The 11689-nt window shown below is 42.5% G+C and overlaps 1 protein-coding gene across 2 annotated transcripts; it reads right to left on the bottom strand.

The window, feature by feature from the left end:
• Positions 1–249: 249 nt before the first annotated feature.
• OGFRL1 (opioid growth factor receptor like 1) lies at positions 250–11415 on the bottom strand. Of its 2 annotated transcripts, none has more exons than XM_061358564.1 (7): positions 10095–11415; positions 8128–8214; positions 7503–7584; positions 3644–3722; positions 3483–3549; positions 3195–3340; positions 250–1613 (listed from the first exon to the last, which is right to left on the bottom strand). In XM_061358564.1, the coding sequence occupies exons 1-7, from the start codon at positions 10362–10364 to the stop codon at positions 857–859; spliced, it is 1488 nt and encodes a 495-aa protein (XP_061214548.1). In that variant the 5' UTR covers positions 10365–11415; the 3' UTR covers positions 250–856. The 2 variants fall into 2 exon arrangements, with proteins under 2 accessions (XP_061214548.1, XP_061214549.1); XM_061358565.1 differs by having other exon boundaries at positions 7503–7581.
• Between the last annotated feature and the right edge of the window lie 274 nt (positions 11416–11689).

Here is an 11689-nt window from a genome sequence, read left to right as displayed (position 1 = left end):
AGTTTTGTGGTGAGAAGACTGCTTTTCATCTGTCCAGAGGCTTTCCAGGTGCTGAACCCAGCTGGGGGAGTTGTTTTATTACAGCTGATCAACAGAAGGCCTTCACACTGAGACCAAATCTGAGTGATGAAAGAAACACCCCTCTCCTCCAAATTAGTAGTACTAACACATGAGTCAAGAGAGAACTTCACACAGACTAAAAGAAGTCTAAAGTGCAACTTCCCTTGTACCCAGAAGCTGCAGATACAGTTTCATTGTAAGTTAAACTTTTCTTCAATGTACAGTGATACCCAGCTGCATAGGACATTTTGATACCTGTTGTGTCTCCAACAAGGATGCTGATCTAAGGTAAAAGATGTTGTGCAAATACTGCTGTTAAACATGAACATAATACCTAAAAAATATCCACTATGGAAAAACCTGTGCTCTTGAAATCATTTCGAGTCATTTCATAAAAGGAAATCAATACTTAAAGCATATTAAAAGAAACTTTAAAGTTCTGATGTTCCAAGGCTTTCTAGTAAGTTACACCTTTTTTGCTTTTAAACACTGGATGGATTCAATGGCAAAAAAAATAGATAAGCTTTTCTATGCAAGCTGTCTGGAAAAGATAATTTCTTAGATTTGAATATACACAATTGTTTTTAAGAGCCACATCTGGTTGACTGCTTATAAAGTGAGCTTGAAAAAAATAAAATTCATTAACCTAACAGAAGCCTAATCTGATGCATTTGCAACAAGCACAGTCTCATGAACATTTCATACAACACTGGATGGGAATTTCACCCAAAATAAAGGAGCAAGGAATAATTTGCTCATTCAATATGAAACATAATGATTTTTAACCTCAGACTCATTATTTGAGCTCATCCTTGATTTTTGTGGTGGTCCCCCCTGTAAGTGTATCCTTATCAAGGTTATCTTGTAGGTCTGCTGATGTGTTATTTGAGGAATTCTCAGTGTCACATAAATCTTTCTCATTAGTGCCTGGGTGATTTCCACACTCACTGTTCAGACTTTCATCATCTATTTTGGAATGAGAAGTGTCCTCCTTTCTGTCTGAAGCATCATGAATGTCTTCTGATTTTGAAAGCTGACCACTATCAGTATCACTGTTCTTTTCACTGTTGTTCTGCCTAACAGCATCACAGTTCATTTCTTGTTCATCCTGGTCATTTTCTTCCTCATTTTTTGTGAGTTCTACCTTTCTTTCTTCAGTTGTTTTACCAGCTGAGCTTCCACTTGCCAATGTATTCTTAGGCTCTTTTGGTTTCTTATGCTTAGAAATACAATTATTGTGAATAGAAATTGGAGATGCTGGCTTCTTATTCATTTTGCTTCCCTCCAACTTCTGTTTTCTTGGGGGTCCCCAGATAAAATGCTCCGAGGGTGTATAATGTTGCTGAGCAAACCTCAGGAGTTTCCTCCTTTCTCTTCGGTCTCTAATAGTATAAACAAAATATTCTAGAGCACTTTGCTTAATGTTGGGAATAGTATCTTCCACAAGAGCTTCATGGAGAATAAATTTTACCAGGGGAGATTTAAAACTCTCATATCCAAGCTCTCCAAGACTTTTCAGAATTCGAGTGATTCTCAAGTAGTTGTGTTGAGACCTTTGGAAGAAAAGGGTGAAAAAATCCCATTGAATCAGGGGAAAAAAGAAAAACTAACCCACCTTACAGATACAGAGCTGGAATAGCAATTCCTCAGTCTTTTTTATCCCTCCAGGTGTGTACTTCAGGCTTCCTGTACTTTAATTTCTCACAGCTGCTGAAGCTTGCTAGCACCTCCTTTGCTAGGACATTGTGAGTGAAAATTAGTATCTACACAGTGCAATGAGGAAACAGGCAAAAAAACCCCCATAAAATCAAAGTCTGTACTGATTTTGATTCTTTATTCTATATGTACTCTTTCTAAGGAGAAACCCAGTCATTTTATATAATAAGAGTTTTGGAGTGTATTGCAGTAATACAGCTACGGAATAGGATTCATTGCACTTCATTTAAGCTATCTGAAAGCTGGGTCTTCAACCTAGAGTAGCTACCTGCACTTCTCATACAGTCAGTGCTGGAAGAAAACCAGGCACCTCTGGAGAGCAAGTCCCACTGTTGTAAGAAATGTCTAAGACAAATGGAATGAACTATATTCTGGAGGTTCTTGTGAAGGGATCTTTCTCCCATAATGTACACATAAGTAAACAGTAAAACTTGAACGTGTACGTTTCAGATGGCTAAAATTAGGTAAAAAACATCCCAATTCACAACTTAAAGCTGTGCAGCTAGTCACTGATGAGAATACAGGAATTACACTGTAAAAATGTGCAGCGAGTAACATTTGGGCTTCCCCAAACCTTTCTTCATCTGTGGTCTGAGTCTGAGCCCACACCCATATTGGCTCATATAATATTTAAGTAAAATTAATAAAAAAACTTATTCCTACTATTCACCCAAAATTATTGATCAGCAATACAAGCTTTGGGAGAAGAAAATACTGCAACAAAGCAATCTCCAGCTCTAAGGTCAGAAGTATTAGGAAAGAGATCACAAGATTTGAAGAGAGATTTTGATACAATTAATCAGCATGAGACAAAATTCAGTGCAAACTTATGCTCCACACAATGCTGATGAAAAGCGACAGAAGTAATTTGATGAAAGTTGGGTTGAAGTTTGACTTAATGCATATCTAAACCTCTCCAGTTAAGCACTGCAACTAAAAAGTACTAAACACATAGTATTTCATGTTTTGAGGAGGGAAGGAAATCTTGGTATTTAGTTTCCATAAAGGTGTGGAAAATTTTAACCTTCTCAAAAAGAAATGTGAATACAAAGATAAGCCACTTGTTCTTTCCAATTGTGAAGCAGCATTTTGGAATCAGGTGAAAATTCATTTGGTAGTGTGACAAACAAATTAATTTGTAACTGTGATCTTCTTCAGCAGCACCTAAACTTGTATTTTCAGATAATTCCATATATTGGTTAGATTGGTAATGGGCAAGAGGCACGATTAAAAAAAAAGAAAAAAAAATAGAAAAGAGGGAAGGAGAAACATACATACAGACACAAACCAGGCATTGCCTATTTCTTTTTCTGTTTTTCCTGGGAATCTTTGGAAAATATATCTTCCCTTTGTCTACGAAAGAAAAGGGTAAAGAGATTCTGTGGCAGTTCTAGAGGGGAGTGCATGCCATTACTTACTCATTCAAATGCTGAAATCTTTCTTGCCAGTTAGCAGCTCGTGCTACGTTTCCAGTTTTATCAATTAGCTTTATACCAAAAAATTCCAACATCATTTTGTAAGCCAAAAGGAATCTTCTAATTGCTTCTTTCGTTTTCTTGAATTCCTAATAAACAAAGAATAAGTCCAAAATTTTAACTGGCACTAAAGCAAGTACTTCTACGTTGTATAAAACAACTCTACATAACAAAAAGCAGGTATGTATCAAAATTAATGTGATGGTTTGTATGGAGCTCAATTTGTATTACCTCAATTTCATATGTAGTTAATTCCTTAGCATAGAAGTTCAGACCTTGTTCCCTCAGTGGGAAAAGCCTGTTAAAAGAAAAAGCACATTATACAGCTCATGCTACATGAACACTTACTCAAATTAATGCTTTGAAACAGAAATAGGTAATAAATGACAAACCACTGTATGTAAGTGTGGTTATGTTCCAATTTTTCATAGTCTCCTTTCCACTTATTTAGGACTTCTTCAATATAAACCCCTGCATAAAAACAATTTGAAAACTGTTAAGCAGCCATCAAAACCAGTATTCAGCTACATAAAGTACATGCTGTGTTAACATAATGATACAATACACACTTTAATTCTCTTTCGCATACTACTTTTTCACATACTCACTCGGTCTATTACAGCCATTAAAAAAATAATAAAAATTATTTTAGTTACTAAAACTTAATTAAAAGTGAGAGATTCATCAAATTTCAAGACAAAAAAACCTTATGCTAACTTACCTGCCAGCAGAGGGTACGTAACAATAACCTCTGTAAATTATACTTCTCATGTCCTAGATCCCTTTATCAGACCTAACAATAATTGACAAACCATTACTCCATTGTGAATCAACATCACTGCTTTAACATGACAAAACTCTGCATATATAATACATATTTCTCCTCCTAGTAGGACAAAGCCTCAACTCTTCAAGAAGTCTCCCATTCCAGACATCTCTCCATCTGCAAATAACATGATTGGTAAATCTTTCCGAATTAGCTGTGGCCAAGAATCTTGCTGCCATGACTACAGGTTTGAACTTGGGTTCTCAGGTCATGCTCAACAAATAAGAAGTTAAACTTTTAGTGGTCTGAAAATAGTTGTGGAGTTCAGTCAGTTCCTCTTGGAAAGACACAGTGATAGAAAAAGGGGACAAATTAAATGTGAAAAGAAATAAATTATTCTTTGCACCGAGACCATCTTATGAAGTTCAGTCAAGGGCCAGGGCACTTTTCTGGGTACTTGCACAAATACACGAAGTACACAAAATGATGTTCCTTGTCCCAAAATCCACATGGTCTGCTTCCACTCAACATTAGCCTGTTTCCACTCTGAAACTAAAAAGTTTCACCACTGCTGCATGGCCCCTCCCAAAGTCAAATAGCATAGGAGTGGCCTAAAAAATTCAAAGCCCCATGTAGACAGTCTCCTATTGCACACTCGAGATCTCTCCACAGTGAAAATTTCCACTTGGGTCTCAATGACAAAGGAAAACTTGTTTGGTACTTTTCTTCAAGAAATGGAGAAAGCAGACAGTCAAAGGGGCTAAGAACATGGGGTTTCCAGTACAGATGAGGCTAGAAAAGGACCTTGCAAAGAGGACTTCCCAGAATGAACATACTGTATCCAACCTACGTTTCAAGTCTTGGAAAACTTGCTGCTCAGGGCAAAGAGACAAACAGGCCAGTTTCGAGTCAGAACCACAAGCAGAATCTGTAGGTCATGGAATTAAAGTTCTGTCATGGTTTAACTAACAGATGGCAACTAAGCACCACATAGCTGCTCACCCACCCCCACCTGGTAAAGGGATGGGAAGCAGAATCGGAAAAAAACCCAAGTAAAAGTTAAGAACAGTTTAATATTTGACATAAAGTACAATACGAATAGTACTACTAATAGTAATGAAAAGGGAAATAACGAGGATAAAGATATTAAAAAGGGAGAAGGGGGGAACGGAAAGGCAGAAAAAACCCCAAACAGTGATGCACAATACAATTACTCACCACCCACTGACCAATACCCAGCCTGACCTGAGCAGCAATCAGTCCCTTCTGGGTAACTCCCCCCAGTTTATATACTGGGCATGACGTGCTGTGGTATGGAATATCCCTTTGGCTAGTTTGGGTCAGGTGCCCTGTCTCTGCTTCCTCCCAGATTCTCATGCCCCTCCTCACTAGCAGAACATAAGAGACCGAAAAGTCCTTGATCAGGGTAAGTGCTACTTAGGAACAGCTAAAACATGGGTGTGTTATCAGCACTGTTCTCAGACTAAAGCCAAAACACAGCACTGCACCAGCTACTAGGAAGAAAATTAACTTGATCCTAGACAAAACCAGAAAAACTTCAGATCTAATATTGTACTAGAAATGTTTTTAGTAACATTCCCCAATAATTCAGTCCCTAACATGGTAGCTTAGATTCCCTATGAACAGTCTCACAGATCCACAGACTTATGTCAAGGTGGTGGTTACTCTTTCTCATTCTCAGTGAAGAATTCTGCATAACCAGAGCTCGCAGCCATCAACGCTTCAGCCTCCATGGCTTATTAGCTACCTTTGACAATACCAACTGTGTTTTTCTCCTGAAGTATTAAGAGAAATTTTATTCTTGACAAACTTTAGTCCTCCTCTAGTTTTCATGGCTATCTCTTCCTATGGCTAATCCTCTTGAATTGCTCCTTCATTCTGCACTTCTAAGGATCCCCCCCAACCTTTTCTGGCTTTTAGTTTCAGGTTCATGTAGTTCTCAGGTTCCCAAGGACCTCAGTGCTCTTCTTTTCCTTTCTATGTCTGTTCTCTGTGTAATGTCTCCCAAATTTGCTACTTCTGTACTGGTAATTCACAGATCTAACTTTTCTTCCAGTCAAGCTAAAAACACAGCATCTGCCTGTAGACTAGAGAAAGCTCAAGATGATTAAAACAAAGGTCTTATCATTCTTTCACAAAACCTGTTTTCTCACTTGCTGAAGATATTATCACTATCTTGCCTATAAACAGCTGTCATCTTGAACCTTCCTATATCTTTATATCCTTCTGTGTAACATTCCTTCCCATCCAGCTTCCTATCAGAACCGTGACATTTTGCATCTCAACCTCCTTCTTCCAGACCTTGAAAAGTACCCTCCTGTCACACTTACATCTACCCTGAATGCTGCTGGTATGATCATATTTCTAGACCACAGCTTTTTGATACTGCCTCTTTTTTTGCTTTGCATTCTTCCACTGTGAAACCCTTTTCTGTAAATTCAGGCAAGAGCTATATGCCTTCAATCCCAAAGACTTTTGTGACCTGCCCCTTGCTACCTTATGAGAACCCATCTGTTGCTATGAGACTGATCCTGCCTCTGACAGGATCCTGCCTTGGTGGCAGCCTCCACATCTCGCTTCTGTACTCATGTGTGCATGCTGGCGGCTCCTCCCAAGCTGCTGTCATGCTCAGAGGATCTTTCTGCAAACATCTTCAGAGTAACCTCCTCATAATTCTTTTAGAACCCCCAAAAACTATTTTTTGGCCTGCAAAACTTTTTGTACCAATGTCTAAGCTCTCATGTACTGAGGCTCTTGCCTATCATTCTAATCAAGACTGTTTTATTGCCTCCGTCTGCTTCCCCATCTGTCTACTACCCTCTTGTCTCTCATACTTCGACTGCAAACTCTCTAAAGCAAGGTTTGCCATCTTTTGGCTCGTCCTCTTTGTGTAGAACCGACTGCAAACTCTCTAAAGCAAGGTTTGCCATCTTTCAGCTCGTCCTCTTTGTGTAGAACCTTGCATTTGAGGTTCCTGCTCCACCACCTGAACCACTAGGGACTTAAGAGAAACTGTTCTATTTTTGTTATTACAATAACCTCACAGAAGGTAGTTACAACATATTCTTTTTGCCTTACACAGTGCTAGGGTTAACACCCTGATTCCTGCCACACTTAATCATGCAGCAACAGTTTGTACAGCATAGTGGAATAACTTTATCTTTGTTTAATAAAAAGCAGTGCCATTACTATGAAGCAGTGGTGCAAACAACGCCCTGTGTGACACCATGCTGAAAACGCATGAGAAAAGCACCACCTCCCTAGAGCACAAGCTAACTCTGGTTTAAGCATAACCTGCTCCAGTGTTAGCAACATGCTCCTCCATCACAGAAGGTTCAAGTTATACAATATTTAACTATATACCTTTAATTTTTCACCACTGCAATTATCACTAGAGTATCACTTTGTTACTATCATTAGTGAGCACTCTTTTGTTATCACTATTATTGCCACATATTACTCACCATCAGGTTTAAACGGGATTTTATTTTTGTAAAAGCGGAGATTGCACAAATCATTCTGATACCGAAGATCTTTAAAGTTCTGCTGAAAGAAAAGAAATATGACATTATCAGCCTACAAAAACCTACCAAGAGTATCCTATCCAGAAAGCAATATTATGTTCTTTTAATATTCTGAGGACAAAAAAAGTTCAGAGTTTTAGGAACCACAGAGTTTTACTCATGCACTTAAAGACTTAGTTTAAGGGTCCGCAAGTTCCTTCTGGCTGCTACCTTCTGCTGAGGCCAAGGTCTGAGCAGCAAGCAAAGCAGCAACATGACTCAAGTCTCAACAAATCTGAAAGTCCAAAGTCTATAATCTATCCTCTCTGACATTAAAGGCATGAGCCTTTTTATGCGCTCCTACCACTGCTCCCAAGCTTACACATCTCACATGTTTGTACATATGCCTTGGACGAAAAGATGTTGCCCTGGTTTCACTCCTGTCCCATGCTGGGCCTCTGCATCAGCTTTTTGATTCTCATTTTTTATCCCTCATATTCACCAGGCACCAGAAAGTTTTAGGAATGTTTGGGTTGTATGCTGTCTCCTACTAAAAAGGCAGTTTTAAACCATAAAATATTCTTACTGGATACTGGTGTCGGTACTTGTATAAATCTCTTGCTGCGTAGAAGCTTCTCTTCGGTTTGGCTGTCAGCTCAGTTCCATCACCACTCTGAAACAGTTATGAAGTAGGTAATAACCATACACAAACAGATTATATACCAAATTTGTGTAATATTCAAATAATTATTTTTCACGATGGATTTCAGCAATGTAAACCAACACAAGTGCATGTATTTGCTCACTGTTCGGTCAAACACTGAAGCCTCCCTGCTGAATACCTAACACCATGCAATTTAACATAAATTTAAAAATCAAAATCAAATTCAAAAGCAAGGCTATAACATGGCCTTCCAATGAGACTGAATTTGATTTAAATCAACAGGTTGATCATAGTTTCCAAATGCAAGACTTCAAAGTAACCTTGCAAGTACTAGCATAAGGTGAAGTAAATAACTGAACATCAAAATGCAGAGACACTACTCATTTTGATGGGAAATCAAACTATTTGCAAAGACTATCTGCCATGTGTACATTGACTTAATTGCTATCTTTGCATCATGTGGAAGAAAATGAATAGTCATGGACAAGGCATACTGCAGTTGTAACACCTTCTTGAACCATTTTCTATTATTAGTTTTCTCAGAACTTAAATTTAAAACCTAGCGAGAAGAACCATTAAGGCCCAAAATAAAAACGTGCTTAGAGAAAACACACATGTACAAGAACTTGTACTAGCCCCCAGATGTTTGAAAGCTGTGACCTAAAGCAACCAAAGCCCATCAGGGTCAATGAAAATAATCCCACTGAGCTCAAAGAACACTTGAAAAAGCTGCATGCACTGAAGAATATCAGGAAACGAAGCATTACCATGCAGACTTCAACTTGCTACCAACAACTTCATTTTCTTGGCAATTTCTTTATAAGCAAACTGCAACAAAGAGTTTTGTATCCTTCAATCTCGTAAAATAAGCCTCTACAACTAGGACCAAGGGCAAAACTACTACAAAAATTCATTCCACTCCTTTCAATACACGTGACAGGTTAAAGTCAAGCCTAAAAAGGGAAGTACCCTGTGACTTTATTATTGCCATTGCTTATCAATAGCATATTAACAACAGGCATCCGTTTTCATTCTTCCTTTTGGAAGACTAGCTCTGACCATATTACAGGCAAAACACACTTTCCTGACCAAGCAATACCCTTTGACACCCAGTCAGAAGGCATCAGTATCACCAGCTATCAAGCAGAAAAGCGAAAAATGCTGATGCTTATTTAATTTCACACCGTTTCTGAACAGTAAAGGTTATACATCTAACAGGCTAAATGAAAGACCAAACTAGCTCTGCCTGCATTCAATTCTGACTCCAATTAAATTACTGGCAAAGCACCCCTTTATTTCTTTAGAGTCAGCATTCTGAGAGGTTCCTAAAACGCAGAAACTTGCTCTGAAAATCCCTCACCTCGGGCCCACTGAGAAGTCACAAGACCACTGCCACCTACGATCCAACTCTCAGACTTTTAACCCATTTAATTAGAGGCCAAGTTCCAGACTACATCTGATGCAAAGCAGAACCTTCCCTACAAACATCAGTCGCGGGATTAGCAACGACCTCAAGGCCCGTTTTCTCCCAAGAGCAGGTAACCATAAGAGGAGGGAAGACGGGACATGGGCTCATTTCTCCTCCGGATGAGGAGGCAGTTCATCACATGCTGCTCCAGGCCATGGGAAGCATCCCACACCGCCTCAGCTGCCCGGGCTCGCGCCCCGGCCCGCCGGTGCCGCAGAGCTGGGTGGTGGGAGAGAGTGCGGCTGCCCCGGCCCGGCCAGTCCCTGAGGCGAGGCGAGGCGAGGCGAGGCTCTGTGGGACAGCGGCAGCAGCGCCTTGCCCGGCCCGGAGCCGAGGCCAGCACCAAGTGCGGGCCGTACCCACCCCCCTCGCCCTGCCTCAGCCTCCCCGCAGCGGCGGCTCCTCCCGGCGCCGGCGGTACCTGCTCGGGGCTAGCGGCGTCCGCCTCTGCCCGCTCGCCCTCCTCCGGAGCAGGGGACGGTGACAGTGGGGGGTCCTGCGGCCGGCAGTCTGCGGCGGGCAGCTCGGCCGGCTCTTCCCCGCCTCCCGCGGTGGTGCACACCCCCTCCTGCCGCCGCGGCTCCCCGCCGGGCTCCGCCGCCTCGGGCTCCGAGTCGGTCTCCCAGGTGGAGTCGCAGTCCTCCACCGTGGTGGGCTCCTTGAAGCTGACCCCGCTCAGCAGGCTGCCCATCGGGCAGGGCCCGCCGCCGCCGCGCCGCCCGGAGGCCGCGGAGGCCGACGGCTGGTTGCGGCCGCGGGCTGCCTACGGCTGCGGCATGGCGGGGCGGGGCGGTGGTCGGGGCTGCTCCCCCGCCCGCCCCGGCACACGGACACGCGTAGGGCGGAGCTGGAGGCGCCGGGGTTTCCATAGGAGACAGGCACGACCAGTCCCCGCCTGCCCAGCCCCGGCGGCGGGCACCGGCAGAAGCGGGCAGCGCTCGTCTGGCCGTGGGGCTGGGGCGGTCCTGGGGAGAAGAGGGAGGTGGCGGCAGAAACCCCGAGGGGTTTTCTCTTCTCGATGGAGACCTCGGTGATTCCTAAAGGGTTACGAGAAAAGCGAGTGGGTGCGGGTGTTCATGGAGAGGAGCGGGCATGGCGTCTGCCCCTCAGTAGCGGTCTGTGGAGAAGCAGTGACAGAAGCAGTCCTGTCACCAGCAGTGTGCAAGCACGGGCTGCCCACTGGACACGGGACGGGGTGCTGTGGGGTGCACCTCAAAGAATGTACAGGTGCCAGAGGAAACAAGAATGGAGGGGTCAATAGTGTGGTAACCAGCCAGTATCAGTTGCTCATAAAACCCCTGGTCGTTTGGGGATAAAGCTGACATGACTTTCAAGGATGGATTTGGCAGGAGCAGAGTGTTTTGTATTTGGCCAGAGCATGCCAGAAATGCTGTCTGGAGTGAAGACCTGATGAGCTGAAGGCTTAGCATGTCGTTCCAGTGGCTGCTCTCACCCTTCTGATTAAAAATGTGTTCTTCATTTCTGACCAGAGTCATTCAGTTCATACTCATGGCTTCTGCCTTTTCCTTAAAGACAGTTCTGTGATGTCCTCTCCTTGGGAAACAAAACAGGTCACGTTTCTTCAGCCTCTCACTGTAAATTACCTTCCCCATTCTCTCACTCATTTTTGTGCTGCCTTTTTTCTGCTTCAATGTTTCAGCATCCTTTTCAAGTGCAGGTGCCACTATATTAACTGGATATCAGGATCATCAGTGTAGAGGTGATACCATCTATATATTCTTGCTTCCTCTTTCACAGACACCCCGTTATTGTGGGGAAAGAGCCTGCATGCCCTTGTGAGGTTGGGAGCTATGCTGGTGGTGGCATATGCCTCCGGTAGGGTTTCCCATGCCAGACAGGTCTCAACTGAAGGATCAGACAAAGTGTGTCCATGGGTAGGATGGGCTCACTAGCCTCTGGGCAACCATTCTAGGAGAAGAACAACTCTCACTTCAAACCCAGGCAGATGGAGCTCGTTTAGCTCTGTAAGGCCATCCATCTAAGAGAAGGACACTC

The sequence above is a fragment of the Neopsephotus bourkii genome, unplaced genomic scaffold (genome assembly GCF_033783945.1).
Source record: "Neopsephotus bourkii isolate Nb327-2 ecotype Australia unplaced genomic scaffold, CSIRO-AGI_Nbou_v1 NB_947, whole genome shotgun sequence".
NCBI lineage: Eukaryota > Metazoa > Chordata > Aves > Psittaciformes > Psittacidae > Neopsephotus > Neopsephotus bourkii.
The sequence above is the reverse complement of the archived record's forward strand: the minus strand, read 5'-3'. Positions and strand labels throughout refer to the sequence as shown.

Coding starts and splice junctions, on each gene's coding strand:
- OGFRL1 (XM_061358564.1), bottom strand. CDS start 10,364: ATGGGCAGCCTGCTGAGCGGGGTCAGCTTCAAGGAGCCCACCACGGTG. Junction 7,585..8,127: donor AGTACCGACACCAGTATCCA/GTAAGAATATTT, acceptor CTTTTCTTTCAG/CAGAACTTTAAAGATCTTCG. Junction 3,723..7,502: donor AATCCCGTTTAAACCTGATG/GTGAGTAATATG, acceptor GTTTTTATGCAG/GGGTTTATATTGAAGAAGTC.